This window comes from Brachyhypopomus gauderio, chromosome 5, assembly GCF_052324685.1.
Source record: "Brachyhypopomus gauderio isolate BG-103 chromosome 5, BGAUD_0.2, whole genome shotgun sequence".
NCBI classification, from domain to species: domain Eukaryota; kingdom Metazoa; phylum Chordata; class Actinopteri; order Gymnotiformes; family Hypopomidae; genus Brachyhypopomus; species Brachyhypopomus gauderio.
Window position 1 is genome coordinate 25646469 of NC_135215.1, and position 27991 is coordinate 25674459.

Sequence of the window (27991 nt, forward strand, 5' to 3'; positions counted from 1 at the left end):
CCACTGCCTGCACAAGCTCTCTGATTCCTGAAAGGACACTGCTGAAAATAATTTAGTTTGTTTAAACTAGTGTAAAGTACCATTTGATATGATATGCCATCAACTCTCCCAAATCCAGAATCTCCATTTTAACCTTTTAAAACTCATCCGGTTATGATGGAAATTTTAGGCTGATTTTTTTTTTTACTTGATTTGAATGACTACAATAAAAATAACTTTTACCTCAAAGTGTGATGGAAATTTGGTGATGTCCATTTATGTCAGGTTTTCTTAGTATACATTAAACACATTAGATATAGGTGTTAAAGATCTTTTTCCATCACAAAAGACACCACACTTTTGGATTCATAAAAATGCTCTGTACTAAAATGAACATCTACTTACCTCTCCCATATTTGCGCAAGTAGCTTCTCGAAGCATGTGTGTCTACTTCATCCAAACCTGGCTTTCCTTCACACCAAGCTCCCATTCCGAGGTCTGGAGCAGGCGTGAGATGGCTCGGGACAACAGCCCAGGCGTCTCCTAGGAGGTGCTTTGCTAAACGTTACCCACTGGATCAAAGCATAAAGTGGGTAAAAGCCTCTGAAAGTTGCTACAATACCTTCTACAAGATCACGGACATACAAAAAGAGATCAACAATACTAAACAACAAAATAACAAAAATAACAAAGTCCACCTCTCAGAATTCCAAAAACCAACCTCACATTGATTTACACGTAGCTTTCCAGGAGCAGTTTTTCTCTGTGAAATATATTAAAGACATTAAGCCACTTCAAAGGCCTCAGAGATGGAAAAATGGCCGTGTTGGGCCAACTCACCATCTCTTACCTTCAGAAAATAAGATACATCCATGGAGTCTAAATATTAGATTTATTAAGAGATAATTCCAATACTGCAATATATTTATATACCACTGCTCATTATAAAGGAGGCAACAAAAACAAAGTCAACATTTTACAAATACATTTTCCATTTTCACTAATAAAATGTTTTTGTTTTACTTAATCATCATGGCGAGAAGAACCAAGATATTCTAACATTACCGTATGGCTGGGTGGAACAATAAACTAAGATGCTAATGCAGTTTTCTCTAAATTCGACACTGAAAAACAAACAAACATAATAAACTACTGCCTCTTTTTTCTCCCCCCCATTAAAAACACACCAAGTGCCAGCAGGTGCAGGAAATAAGTGGGTAAGAAGTCCTGTTGCTACACGTTAGTTATCGATGAAGGACTGTACAGTTACAGAAAGGTGTAACGTTTTCTCCCACGTTGCACTTGATGTTCCAGGAAAAAGAAGAAAAGAAAACAAGAGAATGTAACCAAATCAACCTACAACATTTGATAAGACAAGAGCGGACATCGACGTCTCAATGAAGACTGAGAATAACACTGGCTTGATGTTTTAATATTACCACATCATATCAGTACTGAACAGTGAGTGAAACTCGCACTCCTTCCAATTTGCTGCCATATTTTATCACCATCATCAAAGTCCGGCAAAGGAGAAGTCACCAGTTCACTTAAGTGCGTTAAAACAGGGCCTATGGTGTAATCAGCCAGGATTCGGCCTTGGGTTTAAACGCTCCAGGTACGGCGGTGGTTGATGAAGCCAGGGTCAGTAAGTCTCGGCATAACGCATGTTCCTGCACGTGCTCAGGTGCAAAGAGACCCGTGAGAGGGGAGGGGTGAGGAGAGTTGCGAGGGGATGGGCAAGAGGAAGGGGCGTGACGACGAATGCTACGTTGCTCGGCTCTTAATGGGCCTCCCCGTTGAGGGAGGAGGCTTCCCCCCGTGGGGAGGAGGAGCGAGAGAAGCCCCTCTCTGTGTTGTCGGAGCTGGAACCGCTCTGGCTGTGGTGGTCCACCGAGGCGGCGCTGGAAGAGGGGCTAGCTGACGGCTTGCTTTTCTCCTTAAAGTCTGTGATGACGACTGTCAAGTCGCCCACGGTCACCTCCAGGTGCTGAGCGCTGCTTCGGTCCACGTTTTTTAACCTTGGCCTGGGAGGGCACGGAGATGGAGATGTGCATGTCAGTTGTATGAGGGGCCCTGGCATCATCATCGAACAGCCTTTCTTTTTTTATTTACAACCCTTTTCTGGACTGACGAGAGCCTAGAAGTCCGTCTTGTAAGATGACTCTCTCGGACTAAAGCTGCCAGCTGATTAAGTACACCTATGCTACAGCTGCTCACCTATGCTACACCTGGACACATATGCTACACCTGGACAGTCTATGGTGTATTCTTAAGTGCAACACCAGTATATTTACAAATGTATATTTATAAGTGAATCTATAATGTAAATGTATAGTGAAAGCATTACACTAACATTACACTTTGGTTAAAACTGGGTTACTCATCAAAGAGACCAAGAAAGGCTGAAAATATACACAGTATACTCTAGCAGACAGAGTATAGAGATTATACACAGTGTAGAGAAATCTAGCATGCAGTACAGTAAGGGTGCTTGGAGCAGAGGATTACAGCCTACACCTGAGGGCTACATGTATTGCAGTTCTCTAGCTATATCTAGAAGATATTCTGAAAAAAGCCATCACTAAGTGTATAATAAATTGTATTTAGACAAATGGCTGAACCTTTATTAAGAGCCCCAGGGTTAAACTTGCTTTTTTTCCATGTAACTGTAAATAATGAGCCATGCACTGATCCAAGACTGGCACATGTAATGAGAAATGTTCCCTGAAGATAGCTGAGTTTATGGAAAGAGATAAACTGATATTAGGGGTCACTAGAGGCACCGTCCCAAAGTCTGAACATATAACGGTCATCTGGTGGGATCTCAGGACAGGAGAGGCTTCCACCCAGACATCTTTGCTGATGCGTTTAGTGATCTCTGCTCCCTGGAGGCTACGGATCCGCCTACAGCCAAACCAGTACTAATCTGACACCTCTGTACATATCAGATCGTACCACAGATGTGGGGACCACACAGCTGCAGCTGGAGAATATGAGTAAGGAAAACCCTATGTGTAACTCAGGTGGGGTAGAGGGGTAGGTGTTGGTACTGATGAGTGCAGTTCAGTGTCCTGCTGGCTTACACACTGCTCATTTAATGCTCCCGTACTACGTAACAGCAGGGAGAAGGCAGAGTCTCGCAGGACAGTGGCTCCTCGGGTCTGGGCTGGGGGAACGCAGAGCTACCCTGGATAAAAAAACACGCTGGCTGAAAAGACACGATGGCCAGGAAGCATCACCTCATTTTCTTGTGGCTGTTCCTCTTCAGCGCAGGCTCCTTCTCGGTCTTCTCCTTATCCGTCCGCTCCTTCTTCTCCTTCTTGGGCTGAGTGGGCGATGCAAACTGCTGCGTTACTTGCTGTGCTACCAGCTGGGAGACAGGACGAGGCTTCCTGGGGGGTGGAGGGGAGGGGGGGGGGGGGGCGTGAGAGTGGAGTGTGAGAGACAGCAAGAGAGATAGAGGGAGGGAGAAAGAGACAGCGAGAGAGAGAGACAGAGAGAGAGAGAGAGACAGAGAGAGAGGGAGAGAGAGAGAATGGGATGGGAGGCCAAGTGAGAAAACCAGAACTGCCAGAAATGCAAATCGGGCTGATCTCAAGTCATCTGAATGAAGCCTGAAAAAGGGAGTCCAGGAAAACGCCAAGTTCAGACAGGCCTCACGCAAAAAAAGTTGCGGAGAAATCCAATCCGTCGTGCGGCAGATAGTCAAAGCGAGAATCCAGTGCTTCTGCTCGGGCCCCTCGTCTTTCAGCCCTCACCGGGCTGAAGCCCGTGGGTACATTCCAGTGTCGGCAGTTAGGTGGTAAACCCAATGTTACTGGTCGTGCCACCTCAGGCGTTGCGGTACGCAAATGTTGTCAAATGTTGCCGTTAACAACCGTGCCTGCAGTCGATGGACGCCTTTGTCATGATGGTTAGGAAGCATGCGAGCAGCAATGAGAAATTAGTCACTTTTACTGTAATAGGTTTTTTTAATCCTTCAGCAATAGCTGCAGTGTGGAGAATGTTCAAAATGATATATATCACGTGTCATTAAATGAGGGCAGAAAAAGGTTTCTCCTCACCAAAACGTTCAACTTCCAGACCCTTAGCAGAGCTGCTAAGAGCTCTACTACCACCAATGCAAAACAAATTCCGATATCTTCGAGACTCATTGTGTCTTTTTTTCAAATATATATATATTTTATAGAAGCTTCAGTTGAGTGGCGTGAAGATGACTGATAAAATGTTTCTGCAAGACACATCTAAGTGAGCTCTGGCATATTGAATGTCTACGTATAACTGCTGGGGATCACTTAAAACAGATGTGCTACAGATGTACTTCCACATGGAAACTCCGGTTTTTGACACAATTAGGTTTAATGTTCTATTTCATCAATCGAGCAAAAGAAAATGCAATATTTTTTTTATCCCATAATGACGTACCTGGCCTACTTTTGTTTATTTGTTTGTTTATATAGTGATTGGAACCCATACGGGAAGCTTCCAGTGCTGTATTTGTAATTATTGCTATGATCCGACTCTTGCGGTATACTGTGAATGCAGATGTCAGTTAACAGACGTCAGAGCTGTTAGCATAAAATGGTCATGAGATTGAGCTTTAAAGGGGGGTCATTATATCGTACTTACAGACAGCTTAGTTGGGCTTTCTGAGAGAGTAATAATACCATTTGTGAAGGAGAGGACAGACAGCAAACGATTACCGTAGGGCACCTGGATTTCATGCAGTGTCCTAATAACTGTTATTTCTACAGCTTTTACAGAACAAATGTGAGGCCTCTAGAGTTAGAGATTGTGTGCTCTATGACACACAGGCCTACGACCTGCACATGGGCTGTTTTACAAGGGTTCGGGATCAACTTCTCAAACCAAGGATTATTCCTTAGCCTTTATAACAAGCACTGCAAAGGAGTGCCTTCGGAACAAGTGCACAGAAAGGATATGTTGCGTTTCAATTCATGCTCGAAGTTCAAGTTTAGCTTTCACCAAAAGCAGCTATACAAGAGGTGTAATACCAACACACCTGCAACTCCTTCCACATTTATTTCATCGCTGATAACCAAGCTCAGAGGTCAGCGAGCAAATTAAGAAAATGTGATCACATGACCGCAACCTCCCTTGAAGGCTCATCCATCATCCCTTCTTTCTCTCTCTCTAACATGGGACAGAACCGGTTTTGCTGACTAAAGCTACCTGCCTTCAGGAGCAGAAACCCAAAACAAAAACGTTTGTTACCTTTGACAAATTTCCTCACAGCTTCCCCCTTAAGCGCTGAGAAAACACCTGCACTAATGTAAACAGCGTGTTATGCTAAACCCCCTCCATTATCCCCGCTGCTGAGCCGTCGGTAGCTCAGGTGTGTGCGCGAGGGTGTGAGGACTATGGGGAGATGGCGTGTAGTCAGGAGTGTGAGGCCGTGATTAATGCACGCCGCCGCACGAGGGTGCTCAGGCCCCCGTGCTGGTGCCAAGGCCCGCCCCCAACCCCCCTACCCGCCCACTCCTTCTGACAGATGGCCCCGAGCCTCCTGCGGCTTCCCCTCCGCTGACCTCCCTCGCTTTCCCGCCGCTAGCCTTTCCGCTAGCCTTTCCTCTCTGCCACGCCGGTATTCTACGCCTCGCCTTGCCTGCTCCCTCCTTCATGGCCATCCCTTCTTCTATTCTCTTCCTCCCACACCCCCTCCCTTTCCCCTCAAAATTAGGTCAGCATATGTCAGAAATGCAGTGCAGGGCTCGTCGTGCCTTGGCTAGCAGAGTCGTGTCTGTGGTAGAATCTCTCTCGGGTCTCCCTCCCAACACCCCCCCCCCACACACACACACACAACCACTTCAAACCAACTCCACCCCCCACATACACACACAACCCAGGATGGAGTATTTTGGCAAATGAGGTTGCCAGTGCACCGTCTTCTGAGCTTGGGGGTGGAGCCGTTTTGCTGAGAACTTTTGCACACTGTTGGTTTTGGCTCGGCAGACAAGGCCACTTTAGCCTCTTGCACCCACACTGCCACAAAAGCTTAACCAGGACTTACATAAACCTCCAAACTCTACATGCTCCATTCCAACTGAGAGAAAGAGTGCAATAAAATAATAATAATGCCTAAAACGGAACCACCACTAAGAAGTGCATCTTGGGGTCCTTAGGACCACAGAAATACCAGTTGGCCATAATTGCTGTGATTGTATTGATGTCAAGTGTATGTAGTGAGGTTATCCACCACACAGCAGACCCTCCCCCATCCTGTTCGATCTGTCATCAGCTGGGCCATGTGCTAAAGGCGCGAGCCTGGCCTGAGGCACACAGGAATGTTGTTTACGCTGCCGACTCAGAGACTGGCATCATGAGCTTGAGTGGCAGCATGCCCATTTTGGAAGTGTGCTCTGGTTAGAGGGAACGATGGGTGGTGTGTGTGTGTGTGTGTGTGTGTGGTGGGGTACTCTGTGGGCATCAGCATCAGGTGAACATGCCACCCACAGAACAGATCTGGGTTTGGGGCTGGGGGGTTGGGTTCAGGGTCAGGCTGATAAGAAGTGTGGCCTGAAAGACCTGAATCTGATTGAAGGAGAACCGTCAGTGTCCTGCTCCTTCCTGCCCTGCCCCCAACCCTGGAGCTTTGCGGTGGTCAACAACACCTGCTTGCAGCGCTCCGTGGTAAAGCCCGCCTCATAAAACATTCATCCTCATACACTAACTGCAGCGTGCAAAGGGGGGGTCCAAACAGCAAGGCCAGGGGCCTCCTTCCTACGGCCCGAGTCCAAAAGCAGGTAGGGGCGTGCAGCTAGCTCTGTGGCACGTGGTCTTAAATAGGAAATGCGCTCGGTGGTACGTGGATGACCCAATCCGCTGGAGCGTACCATTCTAAGGGCTACCGCACCAAGAACTCGCCCTGCACGGCTCTCGGGTTTGTAAATTAATGGACTGTTCGTGTCACTGAATGAAGGGCACATCATCATTAAAGCCCAGCAGCAACAGCCATCTCAGGGGCATCGCAACAGAGGCAGAGGAAGGGGAGGGGAAGAGAACGCCAGTATGTGTGTGTGTGTGTGTGTGTGTGTGTGTGTGTGTGTGTGTGTGTGTGTGTGTGTGTGTCTCAGTGGTTAAATGTCCTGATGAGGTGCTTCTCCCCCTGATGACACCGCGCCTGATTAAGCTATTGAATACTAATGAGCTCTGGCTGTCTGGGAGCCAGCTGCCACAGGGGCCTGGTCGTGTAACAGCCACACACTCACACATACTACCCCGTTCAAACGTCTATACGCAGGACGGAGGGACCTGCAGTTCTCCAAAACCAATTGTGATAACCAATTTCTGAGGCGCTTCAATTGTAAACCGTGGGCTAAATTAAACTCGTGGGATTATTTTGTCCCGAAAGTGCGATGATGCAGTTTGGGGACGAGTGTATCATTTCCTGGATCTTAGCCCGAGAGCTCTGATGTCAGGGCAAATGTTACCGACGACGGGCAAAGCTGGATGCTGCTCCACAACTCTAAGACCCTCTCTCTCCCAAGACCCGCCGAGCTGGGCTTCATTAAATGCATACATCGTTTTCATGGCTAGTGTTAGGCCAAATGATTTTAAATACATTACCTCGCAAACCTGAGCGCACAAATAATGTTCTAAACACAACAACAAAGAGTCAATTACTAACGTTAACCCCATGACACTCGCTCTTCAAACTAAAAGAACCGCTGGACGTTGTTTACTTGAATTACCGATAGCGGCAATAAATAATTTACAATAATGAAATGTAGAAGCCTGCAACCAGCGCATCTCTCCGAAAAAAATGTAATGCTCTCATGTTTACAAAGCATTACGAAGTGGCAGTTTCATTTCATAATCTTCAGGCTACATTTTAACAGTCTACCGCAGACCTCGACTACTCAAAAAAATGACAAATAAACAGCTGTATATTCGAGGCGTTTAAATATAACTGACGGCTATTTAGTTGCGGCTCTACGCTTCGGAGCGCTCGCATTAGTGCCGCTTCATTGTTTGAAACATAATAACTACGCGGATAACATTGTATCAACACGCGAACGAGTCCCATCATCTCGCGGCTGAGACAACGAATGCTGACAAGACGTTTATCGGTCCAAAAATCAGATCTGATCCACTTACCGCGTTGACGTTCCCTTCCTGACATCGCACATCATGCATTTGAACGCCTCGGCGCTGTTCTTGAACGTACAGACGCTACAATCCCAGTATCCGTCGTCAGACGAGGGTTTCGGTTGCCGTTTCGGCCTTCAAAAACAAAAACAGAGAACACCACATGTCTAACTTGAAGTATTTCTGAAAAAAGTCTAACGTTACCAACACCCAGTCAGCGCTACCCTTGAAAAGGTGAGTGGTTTTACGAGGTCTTGGTTTTATGACAGGATAGAGTATTAGAACATGAGTCCGCCATGGTTGTGTTGCAGCTACCTCATTCACACACAGCCTCAGCCTAAACCCTGGGCGCGGGGACTGTCTGAGCTCCCGTGTTGCTCGCTTCGAGTATCTTCAGTGACAGTATGAGTATTATTTTACCTCGTCGGGCTCCTCTTGTCTCCCATGCTGCCAAAACTTTGTTTGTGTGCGGCGTTACCAGCGCAGTCGCTATTTTGTTAACCGCGATGCGCCCACGGCTCCCAGCTGTCGTAGAAACTCCAGTACAAGGACGCTCACGTGACCAAGTACATCCAACCAATAATTTTCTCAAAAGACAGGGTCGTCGGGTTTACGAGAGATCGCTTTTAACACAAAACACACGATCCGCGTAGTTTAAACTTACACTTATAAACTTCATTTCACCCAGTAGGTTTATTCGTTGCACGGGAATTACATTTATCTACCGACCTAATAGTTAAGACATCGGAGAAGTCTTTAAAAGTGCATTTACCCCACACTCATTCAACATTTCAGTTAAGCCAAATAATAGAACACAACCCGATATCGTTTTAATGGATTCTTAAGTTGTCTAACTCGCACAGCTTCACAGCTCAAAAGTAGGCTCTTCTGCAACCACCGAGCTATAAATAAAAGACAGCCAGACTCAGTCCAATTCTGCCATTGGCTAACAGTTACAGTCTTAACAATCCCCATGAAACTTGAGGCTGTAAAAGGCTTTTGCATCACAGATGGAACAACACAAATAGAAGATTTGGTTACATAAATTCCCATTTTTATGTGAGAGAAAGAGGGGAAAATGGGAATTCATTATTTTAGCTTCCCATGGCTCTCCTACAAACACATCCAGGCATTTGACAATGCTGTAGCTCTGAAGGATGGAGACGCATTGTATACGTATGCACTTGAGGATAGAGTGCATGTGTACAAAGTGCGAAGAACTTTGTCAAAAATAGTTTTATTTATTCATCTCTGTCTACGCTTGAAAATGATAAACATCTGTACTTTATTTAAAATAAAAAAAAGTATATATAAAAAATAATACAAACAGAATACACAATCTAGAAATGAAAACATTTCTGCATGCCTTCATGGAATGACTACTGCGTATGAGTGTAATTCTAAGTATTCTGAGAGCAACATCAATAACAACTGCACCAAATGACTAAAATCTAGTTCCCTCCATTTTCTCAATGCTTTAAGTAAGTCTCTCTTATAATCTGGCATAAGTGCAACGTTGCAAGCACTTATTCCGGAAAATAAGATACATCATCTTGAGAACATCAAAATGTTCTTCAGTCGCTGAGCTCCTCCTCGTCACTGAAGTAGGTGCTCTTTTTGATCTTCCTCAGCTTCTGCGAGTCCTCTGATGTTGAAGCAGCGCACGACTCCTCCACGACCTGCCGCCTTCGTCTTTCTTCCTCTTCAATTTTGGCTTGCTGTACACAGTAAGAGCTTAATGAAAGTTTGCTTTTGAACAGACTTTAGAAGACACCCCCATGCTTCTGCTTTGTTGTGGTTTTATGTTTAGTCCTGGACTAAACTGAACACCAATGACTCACCAATGAACACCAATGAACATAAATTGCAGCCTATTAACCTTTTAGCATATTTAGTTGATTTAGCATGTATAAATGTAAAGTCATGTTTACATTACGACATAGATCTAAGACTCTAAAGAAAAAAAGTCATAGTACTGTACAGTTAAAGTATTAGTTTACAAAAGCACAAGTGAAAACCTTTTTAACATGCTCACCTGGAAAGCAATGGCCTGACTTAAGCTGTCAAGGGCAGGGTCTTCGCCCTCATCTTCACTTTCTTCTTGCTCACTTGAGGAGAAAAAAAGACACCAATGCCAAAACACACCACCTAACATCAGCAAACGACGCAGCACCTCACTGCAGCTGGGCTAGTGCACTGAACGCTACTTACACCTCCTCAACGTGCTGCTTATTTTTCTTCTTTTTCTTTTGCTTTTTTGGGGGTGGTTCTCTTTCTCCGAGTAAATTCTTTGGGCAGGCGTAGCTTAGGTGACCATCTTCCTGCAGTGAAGAGACAAGAGGTGTGTAGCAGACTTCATTTTGACTGATAAGGATGATTCACAACTTCAGTCATAAAAAAAAATTAAGTAAATAAATAAATAAAAAAGTGTACAGCCGTATTTGTCTGAATTAACTTATTTGCCTGGATCTGCAGTACAGTAAAAAGGCTAAATATGGAACTTTGACTGCGTAATTTATGTGCTTTTATAAATGGGATTAAGGGCCATCACAGATGAATTGGGGATGCATCATAATTTACAGCTTTCTCCATCTGGATTACGATGAGGCTTTAGGCCAATACTAGGGTTACACATGCACCAAAAATATACTGGCTGATATCAGAATGATTTGTTGTAGTAGGTTTATGGCAAACTTCTGCATACCCATGGCATTCATTCCAGTGACTAAATCTATATTCAGTAATTTAGTGAAACAGTTGGTTCCAAACAATATTACAATATTTGCAGCTTCTTAGATATCACTGTAGTGAAATGTAACAATAAAACAACTGGAGTAGACTCAAAGTATGTAACGATTCCAGAAGCTGCTCCCTACATCAGACCTGGGGACGATATGGAAATGCTTTTGGATTTGATGGCTGATCGACAAAAGGTATGCTCTGAATGCAGAAATTTAAAAAATGTAAAGACATTTTGCTTGATAAAGTAAATGCTCTACCTCTGTACCACTTCTGAGAGCCAAACGTGATTGGACAAAGCACTGTACACACTTGCAAATTACATGTGGAAAACAATTATAAGCAGAATTCTTTGACCTTTGACTTTGTTAAGAAAGGGTTGTTAATATGTATGTTTAACACCTGAAGACATTTGTGGTTATGAAACTGTGTCTAGGTAAAATGCAACAAGTATGAAAAATTGGCTGTAAATCTCAGAACTTACACCACACTCATAACACCGGGACTTGTCAGTGTAGTTTCTTCTCCGAATGAATTCAGCAGCTCTCCCGTTATCAATGGCAATGCTGGCCTTCACTGTGCGACCGAACAACTGTGGGGTTCACAGAAAGTTAGTGGCCACTAACTTCACATCATAGTGACAAAAAGACTTGCAGATAGACAACTAGCAATGGTTAAGCACGTGGTTAAGCAATGGTGAATTGATAATCTATGTACCTGTTTGTGGTTCAGGGATCGAGCGCAATTGTGGGCCGACTCTTTGTCCAGGAACAGCACAAATGCGACACCTTTGCTCATCCGTGTTTGTTTGTCTTTGACAATGGTCACCCTTGAAATTATACATAAATACTGTTATCTTTTACAGATAATATGTTAATGGCAATTTAATTGTAGATTTTAACAAAGAACAAGCTTAGGTATACTTACTTGACAACTTTTCCATATTTAGTGCATAACTTGAATGAAATGGGCAAATTTCCAGATGAGGCAAAACAAAACATTTGCTGTTATTCATTGGGAAAATCCAGCATCAAGAATCACTATCTCAAGAAGTATTAGACTTAGAATTGATCTTGTTTCTGGTTAACAGCACTGAGAAGTAGCCTTTAGCTCAATGAGGAAAACCTCTACTCCGATCATCAGGATAAGCCTTTTGTAAGACAGACACCTTCAGGCTTCTCATCAGACATCAGTCAGCTCAGAAAACATGGCCTACAGCCTTAAGACAAGACTGCAGTGCTGAAGCCCTACTGCTGGACTTCCGCCTGCTTGTACTTGCCCCTAATTAACAATAATTAACTTTTCAATCCAGACAAGCACTGACAATCAGTCTAACAAAATGACGGAAGAAAGCTCCAGATAGGTTTTTACTGTAAAAGCTCAGCTGTTCAAGTATTACCTTGTTAGGTACTTCTAACTTTTGAACAGCACAAAACTGCCACAAAATAAGGTTTGTGACCTCAAGGATCATCAGGCTAAACCATAAGATGTCAGCAACAGCAGTAACTTTTTTTGTTTGTTTTTACAAATTAACTGACACTGATGGGAAGTGTGAAATCAGAAATGCTTGTTTCAGGACTTTTCAGATTAGGAATCTGTAAAGCCATGTCACAGGTAGGTTCTGCATAACATTCAGATACATCTTGCATCATGCTGAGGCAAACTTTCATTATGAAAAACACAAATGAGGAAATTGCTACAACCTTATATGTGGTTCTTGTAGTAAATTTTTAAAGGTTAGCATGTTCTCCTACGGTGTTTGTATAAGTTTTGACACCATGTCTGGCAACTGACATTTCTGAAATTGGCTTTAATAATTATTGAGCTATGTACACAAAGATCTAAGAAAGACTAATATACTAGATCTCCCCTAAATACCAAATAATAATCCATACTGTACGTGTCCATTTGTTAAGTTATACATCAATAATTCATCTTATTATTTTAAGTCAAAACATAAATGGGTAAAATCTATTTAAATCAAGTGCAACCTGTAATACTTAGGTTGAAGAAACCAAGCAGTCAGGACAGTACTGCAGCACAACAATACACAATAGCCTACCTTATGCAAGTCATTATTAGTTAAGGAGAATGGCAGATTGGAAACATAAACTGTGCTTTTGCTTGGTGCTAAGCCACCACTCATCTTGCATCTGGAAAAATAAAGGGAGAAAAGACAGTAACCGGTTTATCACTGATGGACTGAATGTCCTGCCTAAAAACAGCTGAGTGAAATAACATGGATAAAAGCGGGTGCTTAATGCATTAGGCATTATGAATGTGTGAAAACTCCATTACACTGTTTAAAAACGTGTCGAAACACTTAATTACATGTCTTCACAACATGCCTGACAATAACGATTTAAATAAATCATCAGTGAATCTGAATTTCGGCTGAGAGTAAAAATAAAACAGGGTCTGAGGCATTTAGCTGCATGTCTGGGCCCTAGTTAATTAAGCCTTGGCACATACACTCCTGCCACTGATGACTATGAGTTTGCATGCTCGCTACTTCTGTAACACACGTACACACGACCTGACTTACCGAACAAACTACACCTCTGAGACAAAGCTTCCGTAGATAGGATGCATTCCAGCAAATTTAGGTAGGTTATATAGTTTGTTTTAAACAACAGCGATAAAAGCTAGCTACAGTGATTATAAAGCAGACTTCCGGTTGTCTTTTGAAGGACAGTGAAGCTGGCAACCCCGTAATTCCTCAAACAGCTTCTATGAAATCCGATTTTTAGACAACAAAAAGAAAACACACTTCTTAATAAAACTACACAACACACTAATGAAATTACCAAAGACAAAATAGTTCACATATTTATTTATGAAGAGTAAGTAAAACACACAATATCGTTCGTAATGGACTCTTCTTTTGTATGAAACTTGACTCGGAAATATTTGACGTCGTGTATGGTTGCCGCCGTCCGTAGTGTAATATCAGACATTTCTGTAGTCCTGTTTATACATTCTTTTAGTAGAACCAACTGTTTTGTATACATCTACGTTGTAGTTTAATAGTATTAGCACTACGATCACGTTTAGAGTGATGCATATCTTATATATCTGTGAGTTACACTGATGTGAATGGTGAGTTGTGTGTGTAACATTAACATTAATGTTTGGTCCCTAGCCACATTCAGCCATCCCAAGTTGGATAACGCTTGTTAAACTGTCGCAGCGTTTGGTAAGGAGATATTTAGTTAGCGTTAGCTAACCTAGCTACGACATGTCTACATTAATGTGAGTGCTATATGTGTTATGTGAAAACAGTAGGCTATAGAGAATAATATGTGCTTAGCTCTTAGACAGCGTGGTGAATGTCCAGCAGGATTGGTTAGACTAGCTGGGGTAGTTCAGATTTATCTGAAGGCGTTGCACGCTGTGCTTTATGTAATTATCAATGATTAACTAGCGTTTTGTTGTATGTATAATCTACACTGATCTTAAACGGTGTGCACGTGGAAACTAAGCAAATATCTAGCTAACTAACCTAGTTGTTTCCTGATCTATATGGAATTATACACTTTTTTGCCATCGTGGTGTTTGCTACGAAATCATTTTAGGTTGCAAACTTAGGTTTAAAAGGTTTCCTTGCCACAACATCTTAAAATGGTTCAAACTCCGTACTGGTGGAAGTCTGTTCATATAGTTTATGTAACGTCATGTTTAAAAAAAATCAAGTGGTGCTAACGCAGTTAGAGTCCTTTAAAATGATCGGACATGAGTATTCAGACAGGAAATGGATATTTATGGCGTCAGTGTGTAAAGTGTCTGTGCACTGATTGCAAGGCGTTGTGCTTTAGGTGGTAAACAAAGTTCACGGATTGCAACTTGGAAAACGTAGATTTCTGATTTTCAAATTTTGCGCTCTTCAGCTAACAAAGATCGTCTAAACATCACTTCCTAGGAGCAGCAAGTACGTACAATCTTTTACATATCACCTAAATTTACTTATACTACATGACTTAATCAACATGATGCTTTTGATAGTATAGTGAAGAATTGTGCTAAAGCCAATAATTCTGCCTAGCAAATGTTTATGCTCCACTCTCCCCTAGTGGCGTTCAGGAGAGAGAGGAATATCCGCGAGATGTATGAAGAACGGTTCCATCCTGAACGATCTGTAAGAACAGCATCGCCCTCGCCTGTACCTTTACTGTCTGGTACCACCCAGAACATTCACTTGCACTGCTCCTCAGCCTATTGAAATTGATAGAACCGTCTGTATGTAAGTGTCACATGGAGGCCTGTGATGTGTTAAAGTGCTGTTCCCTTAACTCGCCCGCTACAGGGTCCATATCCAAGGGGAGCCGCAGCTGAAAGACGGCCCGCTTTTGGACGCCCCGACGACGACTATGGCAGAGGATTCGAGTACGACGGTCCCCGCTTCTACCCAAACGGAGGTCCCAGGAGCTACCACGGCGATGATCAGAGACCTTACCATGGGGATGGCCATCACTCTTTCTCCAACGAGCCCAGAGGTGGGCCCCCTGGTCGCAGAGTAAGTGCTGACATCACCACAGCAAAAACACCTCCCTAACAGGGCTCCAGAGAAGGTGTTGTTTCAATGGGTATGCAAAAGAAAATATGGTATTTAACAAAGTCTAATAAGATCCATTATCCTTGTTGAAGTGAAATGGAGGATAAAAGTTCAACTTGACCATTATAGACCAGCAAAACTGTGACTGATAAAATATACGGGCAGTTTCTCGGACAGATGTTAAGCCAAAATCTAGATTTAAATTAATTTCCAGCTCAGTTCTATGAGTTTGAATCCAGGTTTCAGGGGTTTGGGTATTTGGAGATTTGTAGCCTCTAATGCAGAGACAAAGGTCCAGATAAAAATGAATAATTAGAAACCTATATAGCAATATCTTTAAAAAATAATAATAATTATATGCAATTTTTGTTAATAGCCCTCAGCAGATAAATGTTGCATTTTTATTGATTGCAAAGAGTGTACTTGGGGGCTGTATAACAAACTGTGTGCGTGTGTGTGTGTGATCAGGAGGATTACCCTTATTACAGAGGACCCAGAGAGGAGCCTCACTCTGGACGACAGATGGATTTCAGGTATTGTCCTGCGTTCAGATGGTGCTTTTTGAGTAACTGCCTTTTTGTACCCGAAAAGCAGAAAATGGATCCCAGAGAGATGAAATGTTAGTTTATCTTATGTTAGTTTTAACTCGCAGTTCCTGCAACACGTTTGGGAAATGCTAACAGATATATGTCTTAACATAATTGAAGAACTTTATTCAGGCATATAAATCTGTCTGTTATGTGCTCCCTGTTTGACTGTGCTGTGCTATAGTTTAACTGATCAGGAGAAAAGACTTGTATGACATTTTATAAGTTATGCTGTGTTGTGTCAGGGTTGCGTGGTTGTTTTCTGTCATTCTATATTGGATTAAATCATTAGGTCTTTTTGAGATTAATTGCTGAGAAAGGTTCAGAAGAAAACTTAGCCATGTGTCATTGATGTGCACTACATTACTGTATGAATACCTTAAGCTCTAGCTCTCTCTCTCTCTGCTACCCTGTTGCGTGTTGTACAAGCTTGCGTTACCTGAAAGACATTCATGGCATAGCACTATGCTGTCACTAGGTGGCAGCCGTGTTATACTGTACCTCAATACTGAGAGCTGCTTGCATTTAGGCACATAATCTGTCAGTCTGTATGTCATCCTGTTCGTTTGGTGCATACATCAGAATTCTGCAGGATTGTGTAGTCTAACCAGTTCAGACTGGTTGAAGGTTCTTCAGTCTGAATGTTGCATGTCGGTACAGCATTAAGAGCCTGCAATGACCGCTACGATCCCTCAGAAGAATCATTTAACACTCTCCTATATTGGTCTGTGATTATTACTCCCTTAGTTGCTGACTGCAGGTTTGTAACTGAAGGTTATTAGAAGTCCTCTTTTAACATGGATGTAATATTAGCAGTAAAGACAGACATGCGAGACACGGTAATTTGTTCTGCTGGTGTGGGGTCACGCAGTCTTCTTATAAAACTCGGGTAAGGGGGGTGATGCGGGGTGGTTCAGAAAAGTTCTGTGAGGTCGTCGTGAGTGGACTTTCTGTCGTTTGCATGTGAGTGCATGTAAGAGAGATGGCTAGAGTTCACTGCGAGGTCACCAAGGCAAGGTGCCTCCTCCCACACCCTGGTCTGGACGATGGCTCGTGTTGTACGAGCGGGTAGTACTGGGCACGTGTGAAGGGTGGAGACAACAGGGTGAGGGCATGGGGAAACTGAGACGGTCCGAAACGTAAATTAATGAGCAGCACTGGATGCAGCCTTGCTCTGTTAGCACCAAACCACTAGGCGGTGCTGTTGTTGCTGATTTTGAGAGTGCCCCCCCCCCAACCTCAACCAAATTACAGACACAGAAGTTGACGAGGGGAGTCATGATACTGTGTGAGTGCTACTGGACCATCAGCGTACGCCTGCCCAATCTCTAGCACAGGGGTGGCCAACCCGCGGCTCGTGAGCCGCATGCGGCTCTTTGCCTGGTTTCATGCGACTCCCCAGCCGGTCCGCGGGCTCACCTGCACAAACGGGGCGACTCACTGCTACATTTTCGTGGTGCGCGGTTAGTTTACAATCCTAGCGAGCCGCTAATACTTTTAAAACCGGCGTAGTGGAAAACACGCATTTGACTGTCTTCACAGCTAATAATTTACACTCGCCACCACCCCCCCCCCCCCCCCACCCCCCCCCCCCCCCGCTCAACAGATTACACTCGCCCATGTACGATGTGGCTCTTTGCCGTAACACAGTAAGAAAAGTGGCTCTTGGTCTATGACGGGTTGGCCACCCCTGCTCTAGCACAACTATGATGGACATAAATATCAGAACATCCATCAGCTCAGGGTGTCTGAGCACCACCCTTGTTGAAGTGCTGAATTCCCCCGTCTCCAATCACACTGATTCCCGATTCGCGGAACACACTCGTGACTAGCTCATCCTTCTCAGGCCCCAACTGCACTCTACCCTTGCATGACCTGATCTGGGGTCAGCTTCAAGTCATGCACTTCACACTACGAATGGCAGAAAAATCTGCTTCGGTCTGCACTCACGCTCTTGAAGATGCCTTCCACTCCCCCCAAACCCTCCACCAGATCGGTATCTGAGGTTTGGCCAGAAGGTAATCCATCAAAGCCCTCGCCCCTCAGGGTCAGAGACCTCACCCTCCCTGCCTCCTCTCTCCTGGTCCAGAGATACAGCACCATTTCCCAGCGGGGTCCTTAGGGACAGAGCAGCAGGTCTTGTAACAAGCTCTCTGTAAAGGAGAGACCCTTTTAGCCATGTCTTAGCCTGAATGACGGGCAAATTGAGATGGATTTAGAAGACTACCCCCTGTCATTTAGCGTGAAAGAGAGAATACTGAGCATACGTCTTTCTCTCATGTTACTCAAGCCGTGTGTCCTTGTGTAGATGTGGTCTGCCTGCGCATGAACTCCGTCAAGATCAGTGTATGTGGACAAGTAACGAATCCACTAAGCTCTCATTTGTGTCCGCTTGTATGAATGTGTATGCATGTTGTACTGAGCCATTTAACCCTTTACTGTTTACCAAAAAAGGAGAAAACAAATGTTTAAATGCTGTAAATTTTCTAAATGCTGATTTTTGCCAGTGTTTATTTTGTCAGTGTTTATAATTATCTCTTCCCCCATCTCAGAGGCAGTAGTCGGGTCGGCCCCCCACCCAACGCTCGTGTCCAGGGTTCCTATCCTGCCCCCAGATCACTGTCTGCTCTCGGCCCCGACCCGGGAGATGACTCTCTGATCCAGGCCATCATGAACCTGGACCGCGGGTATGCACATGCTCTGTCTTTCACGTGATGCATTCTTGTCTGTTTGGTGAGAGTGTGTGTGTGTGTGCGTGTGTGTGCATGCGTGCGCACTTTTTTAGTGTTGAGAATACTTTATCACTTTACTTATTTGTGTGTGTGTCCTGCAGGGAGGAGAGGGAAGGCCTGCGTCGCAAAGCACCCTTCCCGCAGGTGCGGGACCGCTCTCCTCCACGGCGGGACGTGCCCCCCTCCCCCCACAGCCGCTCTGGATCCAGCATCAGCAGCCGGAGCTACTCGCCGGAGCGGGGCAAGGGCCACGCCTACCAGCCTCCTCAGGGCAAAAGTAACCCCTCTTCCTCGTTCACCGCTCATGGCCAGGCCTCTCTACAATGAGCCGGCATCTTCCAGCCGGGCAGAAGCACGCCCAGTTCCGCTTGTTTAATCGTTTACTCTCAGTCTCAGATTCGTTGGACCAGGTGTGCTCCTGCATGGCTGGAACGACCCTGCAGGCAAGTCAGCCCTTTACAGACAACGTTGTCTGCTCCTGGTTTAGGCTTTATTGAGCTCTTCCAGGTGATTGGGTGGGAATTATTCCTACTTTCCAGTGTGGTGTTGAGTCTTGTACTCATAACATTAGCACCTGCAGGGCAGGTCAGTGTTGTTAGACAACATACACAGGTGCATTTCCGCTGCACATTGACGGCCTTGCAGGCCACAGACTGCGCTATGGGTCAATGTGTAGTGCAGCTTGCTCTGGTACAGTTGGACCTTTGACCTGAATGTCTTTACTTCTCACGCGGCGCTACAAAGGATTCATCAGAGGTTGCAGAATGTAAACAGGCATCTTCTGTTGTGAAGATGCAACGGCATGTGTCATGAATTACTGCTAGTTGCCCACCTAATCAGCTAACCTAGGCTAACTACTCAAAGTCTGTATACTCGGTGTGCATGAGTCTGTCTTAATCAGCCTGCAACGTTCTTCTCGCCCTGAAGTTCATCTTTATATCCCAAGGCCCTGTGATTGCTGACCTGATGGTCACTAGCTGGTAAGCCTCAGCCATCTAACTCACAGCCTACCTTGCACCGGTTTCCTCGGTTTGGTCTGTCCATTCGGTGCTTCAGATCATTTGAACCTGATGGACAACTGAAAAGTTCCTTCTTTGCCATTTAACTGAGTACTGCTAATGGATATACAGTAATCTGAATAAAAATTTATGGGAAAGAGAGAAACATACATGGAGGCTGAGCTGAAACTGAAACCAGCTGAGAAATTAGGTTTCAGAAACGGAGGTGTGAACCTGATCTGGGTTCAGCCATTTAGCCTGTCTGTCTTTTGCTTGTGTCCAAAAGCATCAAGGAAAATGTTCACAAAAGAACCGTTTTCAAGAGAAGTAAAAAAAAAAAAAAAAAAACAACACAATTTCACATACCTTCTGAGTCCAGTGGTTTTCCCACTTCTCACAGCATTTGTAGGTGTTGCGACACCTAGTGAAACATCGTTGAATTGCAGCTCTACCGTTGAGCAGTGCCAATATAAGTATGATCCACTTTTTCAGACTTGAAATTTCTTTTTGGATGGACTTGATCAAGTTCCTTTTTACCACTAACTCTCCAAAGCCATTACAGTACACGAATGCTTTCTGAAAGAAACATTGGTGTTGAAAGAAATCAGCCCACTTTCCCCTTGAGACGCGTCTTTGCCATATTTTCTTTCACAGACACAAATCCCTCCCAAGAGCTCGAGCTTCGAATTGTGTTCCCCCTCAAAGAATGATGCATCACACACGTCCGCAACGGTGACCCCAGCCAAACTTCGGCTCTGGCCCCGGACCCGACGTCACACGTCACACACTGGACCTCCGCTTGTCCTTTTCGTTAAAAGTGAAGATTGATTTCTTTGTTTCATTTTAGGGTTCGAAGAGTCCTACGGCCCCAGCAGAAGTGCAGGTGAGCGTGCCAGGTCCCGCTGCTGCCTGATGTGAGCATTTAGCCCTCGGGACGTGTAAGGGGCGATGCGGTGCATTACTGTACGCCCCTTCTACTGTCGTTTGACTGTTAATGATGTAAAGGTTTGAGGTGAAAATCCTGTGAATTGTTGTTTAAAGCTACATGCTAATAACCTGAATGAAACTGGCTTTGAAGAGGCTGGACTGAAATCAGAACACACACACAAACAAACACGCACACACACGCACTGTAGGGAGTGTGTTTCTGTGGCTCCGCACCAGACTGGTCACGCCTGGGTCTGGCTAGCTGGAGAGAAAGCGTGGCTAATGGCATAATTTCTTCTCCTTGCCACATGTTTGGTCAAGGATCATAAAAGTCCAACTGGGTCGTGTGTAGGAGGCGGATATAGAATGTAATTACAAAACCTTCTGTTGAGACTTCCCAGTCATAATATACGGTATCCCGGATAATCTTCACTTTATTAAATTTGGTTGACAGATATAAATTTAATTAATGTATTAAATTTATACGCAGATATAAATTTTTTCCATCTAGCAAGGCAGAAAAATTACATTCATGATGTCACTCATTTAGACAACATTTAGAAATTACTGGAAGCATGAATTGAATTATTCTGCCACAAAATGAGACCACAGCCCATAATTTACCATACTACAGTTTAAAGTATCAGTCCTGTGCTGACTTGTGCATGCAGTGTTCCATAGAAGTGTACAGTATGTCATACAGGCCCGTGAGGGGTATGTGGTAGGTGGTACAGGACCGTGAGGGGTAAGTGGTAGGGGGTACAGGCCCATGAGGGGTATGTGCTAGGTGGCACAGCTCGAGCAGCAGGCACCTAGCCTCCAGGTGCCCACACAGTGAGCCACTCCACCCATCACCCAGGTAGCCCCCTGCTGGCCACTTTGGTGCTTCGCCGGCATCTGCCCAAAATGCAGCAGACTGCATGTATTTCTTTAGGCATGCAGTACAAAGCAGAAGTGTTTACAAAATGCTCTTTTTGCTGTCTGTCTCATTGTGTTCTCCTACCGTTTGATCATGCACAGACAGAGACCGAGCCCCAGGGACTTCGGTTATCGCTTCCCGAGATGGCTCACCCCACAGCTCTGTGTCAGCCTCTAAGGTGAGTGGAACACAACACACACACACACACACACGTGAGATTTGTCTGACTTCTTTCAATATCCAAAATCGCTCCACCAGGTACCTAAAGTACTGACTGGTGGCAAGATTTTTCCGTCCCACAACCTTTGCCCCTGGTCCGAGTGAATCCCCTGTTTGCTCTTACTGGGGCACATGGCTTGGCCCTAACTAGGGATGCACCGATTCCGATATTAATATCTGTATCGGTCCCGATATTGGAAAAAATTCTAGATCAGGTATCTGTGACAATGTGACCGATCCATAAAAACAGATCTATTCAGTGTAATTCTATGCTTGTAACACTTTTCGGAGTTAGTTCAACCTTAAATATCCACTCTGTCCCGGATAGAACTGAACTTGGACAGTTAACAGAGGAGTGAAACACGAAGCACAAAGAGGAGAGGTGAATCGCTGACTCGTACTCGCGCTGGTGGTATTCCACTTAGTCTGTTTATTTGCTGGTTGACCAAAATAAACCTGGGCTCCAGCACTACTTGACTGGTGAGTTGTCCAAAGCTCATTGAATCCGTTACTTACAGAAATAAAATAAAGATAAAATAAAGAGCAGTGGTCTGAGTCTGTCTACGGCAGAAAGCTATAAAAACAACAATATTCCATACGTGCACTCAACTCGCTCCCTTAAAGAGACAGTACACGTATTTCTGGCCGTAACATGCTTTGTGCTCTGCGTGATGTCTGCGCTAGCAAACTTGCCGCGCAGGTATTGCTGTTTCTCTTATTTCATCTCCTTATTTATTTTAAATTATATTTAGAATTCTTGAACCATTTCAAAGGTTTTTTGCAGTTAATTTTTTTCATGTTTGACCAAAGTTGTGAACCTATTGTTTTTATCAGTTTCAGGTTCTTTGGTATTATTTATTTTACATTCAATATTATATTAATAATTGCACTGACTAAACAAATGCAAGTTGTTGTTTTTACATGTTTTTATGTGTTTAAGTGTGCTATACTGGTGCAGAGTTTTCAATAAACTTGTAATTCAGTATGTCTGTGTAAAAAAAAAAAATGTTTAAGTCGATTCAGCACTGTTTTACTCTATCAGATCGGTATCGGATCGGTATCGGTGATACTAAGCCTCAGATATCTGAATCGGTATCTGAAGTGAAAAACGTGAATCGGTGCAACCCTAGCCCTAACTGGCTTATAAGGTGCCCTGCTTGGCACATGAAAGGCGAGCTAGCCCTCCAGCGCTTGCCCTTATTGTAAGAGTTCACAAACCAGACACACCACGATGTTGGGGGGGTGGGTGGGGGGTTCGGGGGACAGAATTTTGAGCCCACCCAGGACGCTCTGACGCTGAGGGAGAAATCCATTAAGGGTCTTTATCGCGCGATCTGACGGAACACACAGGGCGCAGTGGCTGCACTGTGGGGCCTTCTCACCACCCGCCATGAATTCCTTCCCTCTTGCTCTCACTCTCTTTCCATCTCTGATTGACAGGCAGTTACTAGAAGCCATGGTGGCACAGTGCAGAGCGGTGTTTGTTTTTCTGTGATTTTGCGTACACTCTCAGGTTAGTTCTCTTTATTTCAAGTTTAAAGTGGTGGCCATGGTTGGCTTCCAGAGCTTGTTGTCATTACTTTTGAATTTTGTAGCTTGTCGGCTCCTTTTGCTGGTTTCTTTCCTTTACGGTTTTTGAACAGCACAACCGCTTTGTGATCTGTTCTGTGTACGAAACCAAATACTGTTATCTCCAGACCCCCGAAACACACACATCGTCCGTACCCTCTAGATCTTCTGATCTCTGCGGTGTGGCTATGCTCGCTGGGCGTGACCTTTGACCTTTCACGTGAGATGAAAAGGCTAGGCCTGGTGGAAGGTCCTCATCTGTGGCCCCTCAAGTTCAGCAGTCTCTCTTTGTGGGATTGGTTATTGGGTTGTGGGCCCACAGAGATGAGCTGGACCTCCCCCACACTCCCACTACCTTCCTGAACCTTCAGTGGGCTGCAAATATCTGGCCAGATGATGCTAGGCAGAATATGGAGGCTTTAGGCCCAGATTGGTCAGTGGTCACAACCTTTTTCTCTGGTATGGATTCTCTTGGCCCTCAAGTCCTTTGAATGATTTAATTCCATTAATATCCAAGTTATTGTTGAACCCAACATTGAACCGTATGCTCTGTAGCTTCACAGGGAGAAAAGTATAAACAGAGAGAACCTTTTCCTGGGGGGGGGGAGAAAAACAAGGCATATTTGAAGCATATAAAGTATTGTTGTCTTTTGGTCTGTGAAGGTAATTCTAAATGAAAATGCGAACCGCTTGGTTTATCGGAGACGTATACGCTGGGTGTCTGTCTGAGCTGTCTGGATGGCTGTGGGTTTTTGTGCAGGAGGACACGCTAGCGACGGATCCTCCCCCAGACGAGCCTCTGGCCACGGCAGACGAGGCGCCCGCCATCCTGGACGACTTTCAAGAGCGCAGATCACAAGCCATTGCGGCCAAAGCAAGGGAGATTGAAAAGGTTCGTCCTGTGGTTCGAAACTCACCTCTGTTGGCTTTTAGTACATAGAAGAATAGAGTAGAAGTACTCTGTTGCAACCAATGTAAGACCTCCTGTTCAGCAACATTTGGGGGATGGTTGTGATGGAAAGAACACATTTATCATGCTTTGCTCTTCAGCATGGCTGTACCTTACCCTTAGTTGATTCATCTCTTAATTAACACCTCCTTTTTCCTGCCCATATGTTGGCACCTGCCATGAATGGCGACATTAATAAGGAAACATAGCCATGGGCGGTGGCCTCGCTTGCTCCCGGCTCATCAGTGCTCCGCCCCCAATGCCTACGCTGTACTCTGGTGTTTGGTCTTGTCTCTTCCACGATAAAAGTGGGATACACTTGCCCTGGAGCAATCTTCCACCCATCCTACAGGCTTGGCTGCATCTCGTCCACTTCAAGCTTGATCGCGGAATGCCTCAAAGGCCGGGCCACAAGAGGCCGGGCCCCCCCCCCCCCAAGAGGCGAGAGAGCACTGTCTGAGGTGCAGTTCATCAGTCGAAGTTCTTAAAGATTTTCATCTTTTGGCTCCACTTCATGACCTCTTATAATGTCGCGGGCAAGAAAAAAAATTCTTGGAAAAAGCCTCAGTCTCTGGCCTTAAGGGTTTTCATGTTTCCGGCCATTTTTGCGATGAACTGACGTGTGTTTTGGATTTATCTCAAAATGTGCATATTTCACTGACAGCGTGTGAGGGCCTGTCAGGGCGACGCCTGTGATTTTGTGTGTGTGTGTGTGTGTGTGTGTGGAGGGCTGTATTTAGAGGCTTTGTATTGGACACTGCAGTGTTTCACTGGTTAGCCAAATGGTAACAGACGTTTAGATTTTACCCATATCTAGTCTAGCCATCAACACCAGCGTTGTTGTTGTGGGTTTTTTTTATGTCCTAAGCTGACATGCTGACAGATGTATAATTGTCCAGAAACACTTTAAGCACACAGGGCTACATCCATTTTCATTTCCCCACTGCGTAACTTTTCTCTCATTCGCTTACAGACTTTTGTCTTTATGCGCAGATCACTTGTGACTTGGAAGATAAAACAAATTCCAGTTTATTTCAACAGAGCAGATCTGCTCTCCATCTGGGTTGCATTGACAGAATGTAGCTGTCGTGTGTAAAGGACAGAGCTTAGCAGCTGTGTACTCATAGACTGAACAGATGGCTCCAGGCTTTCCAATGTAGTGTCACGGTCCTGTCAACTCGTCAAAGAAAAGGTGCAAAATTTTCTTCCACCAAACACAGAAAGATCATTTTTGGTCCATGTAATGGCTTAGGTTTTCACAACACCTAATTTAACTTTACCTTAATTCTTTTAATGAAAACAAGCCTGGTGGAAATGGCTCTTGAAATCCTTACTCGGTCAGAGACTACTCATAAACGGTGTCAGAGGCACCTATCTCATGAGCTGGGCTCTTAAAGGGGCCACGCTTACTGCCTTGCTGAGGGTTGAACCCTGTTATATCTGATCTGAAAACACCACAGCCCGTGTTAACGACAGATGGCGGAGGAAACAGGCGAGTTGGAAACAGTTACCCCAAGGTCATCGGGCTTTAATCTGCTTCCTGCAGCTACACGTCAAGTTTATTTATATATTTTCTGTTAAATTACACTCACATACACCACATATCGGTTCAATGCTGTTTTGGTTTTTTCCTCCTCCTTGTTGCCTCACTCCTCCTTGACCTGAGGCGGAAGGCTGTGCCGTGGTGCACGGAGCCTAGCGCACAGCTCACAACGTGATCCTTCTGACCATCAACACAAGTTGTTGCCGGTCTTCCACTTGGATGACTTGGATGAGCAGATTATTCAGTGCATGTTTCTTCAGCGACATGCGTTCAGTAACATCTGGAAATAAGATTTCCACTGTCCTTATGGCCACATAATCTATGTCTGGGGACCCCAGCCTCACACTTCTAGAGAGGATGTTTGTAGATTTAAAAGCAAAAAGCCCAGACTGAAAGGTGTTCTAAAAAATCTGTACAGTTCACCTATGCGGGCCAGAACTTTGGTCTGATGCTGTCCCTGGTCCCAAGCCCCATTGATTGGGCACAGCCTGATTTGCATCTCTGTCTGGTTTAGAAATGTCTTGTTTCATGACTGTGGCTCTACATTCAAGAATGCAGTCAGGTCTGCGTTTATGTGTGCGTGCATTTGTTAGGGTGGGATTTTGGAGAGAGGGTGTGCTTGTAGACTCTGATTGCAGGGGGAGCGTTCCTGATTGAACCACCCCAACAAGTTTACTCCAGCTGTATGAGGTTTGGGTTTGAATCCTTTGATCACAGAGCTTACAGGTTCCACCCAAACATGCAACAAAAGACCTCTCATTTCTGCCTGTTGACATGAGAGGTTTTAGAACGTTAGGCAGAAGATTAAAGGATGGTTACTTTGGTGAGCATTATCATACTGAAATGCCTTTTGTGGGTTGTGCCTATTTTTAGTCAAGATTCTAATATTTATAGTGTGTGATGTTCTTCCAGGTTAATTGTAAAAGATTTGTATGCATGTTGTAAGAATTATGTATTAATTGTAGTCAATGGTAAACTGTAGAAAATTTGTTGAGACTTTTACTTTAAAAGAAGCATGCTCAGTCTCCCAAAGATCAGTGCAGTCCTGGTCTGCAAAGGCCTTAAAATGAACTTTATGCCAAATGCCATTCAATAATAAGGTATAACATTTGCCCAAAATATGTTGAACAATGGAACCTTGTTTTAGGGATAACTAAATTCCGATTCTGTCCAGTTTCTGTTCAGCATATATTTAATAATCTTAATTGCTATGCTTAATTTTACTATATACTCTTTCATAAGCATGAATAGCATTTACTCCCTTGAACAGCTCATCTCATACATGTACAAAATGTCTTCAGTGCGTCTCTCGTTCGTAGTCCTACTGCATTGTAACACTGGGCTTCACCTCGGACAGGTTTATCGGCAGGACTGCGAGACCTTCGGGATGGTAGTGAAGATGCTGGTGTCTAAAGAACCTAGCCTGGAGAATCACCTACAGGCACCCTTAAAGGAAAACCTCAGCGACATTCGCGAACGCTGCCTTGAAGACCTCCGCCACTTCATTGCCGAGCTGGATGAGGTGGTGCGGCCGCCCGACACCAGCTCCTGAGGCCTTTGGCGAGGACCTTCGCCGCCATGTCCCAGAGGCCTGGGACTCCATGTTAATGCCACAGAGACCTTTAGTAGCAAACAAGGGTGGTTTAGTTCTCTATTTGGCTGATGGTTTGGTGTTAACCCAAGATGAAGTTCGATGGTTCAGATGGCTGTTAAGGCAGTATAAAAATGGTAGACACGCGTTAATGTGACTGGAAGTGTCTTCAACACAGAAATGTCTATCTTTATAAATGCAGTGTCATAAGACAGTTTATGATCATGTTGTAATGAAACATTAATTATATAGATTAAGTATTACTTTCAAAAACTGGACTTTGTGCTGGTTGGGGTCCAGGTTTACTGAAAAGAACACTGTTTTCATGTTATTAAGCAGACACGGGGTGCTTAATGTTGGTTTTGCACTACTACCACATCTGCATGTACTGGACATGAGTTTAAAATGCATCTTTGTGTGTCATTATTTTGGGTTTTCAAAGAATTTGTTTTAACTGTGGGAGTACCTTGTAATTAGTTGCTTTTGTTTTTGTGGAGGGGTTGAATATGTTCATATTCTCAATTCAGTCATTTTCATGTGAGATTAAATAAAGCCCACCTATGTTTGTGATGCCTAAC

General features: G+C 44.4%; 3 protein-coding genes and 1 long non-coding RNA gene across 8 annotated transcripts; 2 read left to right on the forward strand and 2 right to left on the reverse strand.

Moving 5' to 3' along the window:
• Nucleotides 1-852: 852 nt before the first annotated feature.
• On the reverse strand, nucleotides 853-8671 carry yaf2 (YY1 associated factor 2). 2 transcript variants are annotated; one of them, XM_077006737.1, is made up of 4 exons: nucleotides 8509-8671; nucleotides 8098-8223; nucleotides 3219-3371; nucleotides 853-2003 (listed from the first exon to the last, which is right to left on the reverse strand). In XM_077006737.1, exons 1-4 carry the CDS (start codon nucleotides 8532-8534, stop codon nucleotides 1760-1762), a joined length of 549 nt encoding a protein of 182 aa, XP_076862852.1. In that variant the 5' UTR covers nucleotides 8535-8671; the 3' UTR covers nucleotides 853-1759. The 2 variants fall into 2 exon arrangements, with proteins under 2 accessions (XP_076862852.1, XP_076862853.1); XM_077006738.1 differs by having other exon boundaries at nucleotides 8404-8543.
• On the forward strand, nucleotides 8189-11005 carry LOC143514935 (uncharacterized). The gene is made up of 3 exons (XR_013130988.1): nucleotides 8189-8322; nucleotides 9720-10429; nucleotides 10951-11005. It is a non-coding gene; the product is annotated as an uncharacterized LOC143514935 (long non-coding RNA).
• zcrb1 (zinc finger CCHC-type and RNA binding motif 1) lies at nucleotides 8987-13532 on the reverse strand. Its single transcript, XM_077006736.1, has 8 exons — nucleotides 13373-13532; nucleotides 12890-12980; nucleotides 11755-11783; nucleotides 11545-11656; nucleotides 11312-11419; nucleotides 10300-10409; nucleotides 10124-10196; nucleotides 8987-9806 (listed from the first exon to the last, which is right to left on the reverse strand). The coding sequence occupies exons 2-8, from the start codon at nucleotides 12971-12973 to the stop codon at nucleotides 9663-9665; spliced, it is 660 nt and encodes a 219-aa protein (XP_076862851.1). The 5' UTR covers nucleotides 12974-12980; nucleotides 13373-13532; the 3' UTR covers nucleotides 8987-9662.
• Nucleotides 13533-13547: 15 nt separating this feature from the next.
• Nucleotides 13548-27990, forward strand: pphln1 (periphilin 1). Of its 4 annotated transcripts, XM_077006733.1 has the most exons (12): nucleotides 13646-13670; nucleotides 13970-14023; nucleotides 14715-14755; nucleotides 14898-14962; nucleotides 15131-15340; nucleotides 15848-15912; nucleotides 18519-18653; nucleotides 18800-18975; nucleotides 20544-20579; nucleotides 21644-21720; nucleotides 24091-24222; nucleotides 27180-27990. In XM_077006733.1, coding segments are annotated over exons 3-12 (1092 nt in total). In that variant the 5' UTR covers nucleotides 13646-13670; nucleotides 13970-14023; nucleotides 14715-14754; the 3' UTR covers nucleotides 27375-27990. The 4 variants fall into 4 exon arrangements, with proteins under 4 accessions (XP_076862849.1, XP_076862848.1, XP_076862847.1 ...); XM_077006734.1 differs by lacking the exon at nucleotides 13970-14023 and having other exon boundaries at nucleotides 13548-13670; XM_077006732.1 differs by lacking the exons at nucleotides 13646-13670; nucleotides 13970-14023 and adding an exon at nucleotides 13743-13926 and having other exon boundaries at nucleotides 14643-14755.
• The last annotated feature ends 1 nt before the right edge of the window (nucleotide 27991 follows it).

Excerpts from the sequence above, each read along its gene's own strand:
- pphln1 (XM_077006734.1), top strand. Across the intron at positions 15,341-15,847 it reads GTGGGCCCCCTGGTCGCAGA|GAGGATTACCCTTATTACAG; the intron begins GTAAGTGCTGAC and ends GTGTGTGATCAG. Across the intron at positions 15,913-18,518 it reads GGACGACAGATGGATTTCAG|AGGCAGTAGTCGGGTCGGCC; the intron begins GTATTGTCCTGC and ends CCCCCATCTCAG.
- zcrb1 (XM_077006736.1), bottom strand. The coding sequence starts at position 12,973 with ATGAGTGGTGGCTTAGCACCAAGCAAAAGCACAGTTTATGTTTCCAAT. Across the intron at positions 10,197-10,299 it reads AAGCAGCACGTTGAGGAGGT|TGAGCAAGAAGAAAGTGAAG; the intron begins GTAAGTAGCGTT and ends TTTCTCCTCAAG. Across the intron at positions 9,807-10,123 it reads GTCAGGCCATTGCTTTCCAG|CAAGCCAAAATTGAAGAGGA; the intron begins GTGAGCATGTTA and ends TACTGTGTACAG.
- yaf2 (XM_077006737.1), bottom strand. The coding sequence starts at position 8,534 with ATGGGAGACAAGAGGAGCCCGACGAG. Across the intron at positions 8,224-8,508 it reads GACAAGAGGAGCCCGACGAG|GCCGAAACGGCAACCGAAAC; the intron begins GTAAAATAATAC and ends TTGTTTTTGAAG. Across the intron at positions 3,372-8,097 it reads AGGAAGGGAACGTCAACGCG|GAAGCCTCGTCCTGTCTCCC; the intron begins GTAAGTGGATCA and ends TCCACCCCCCAG.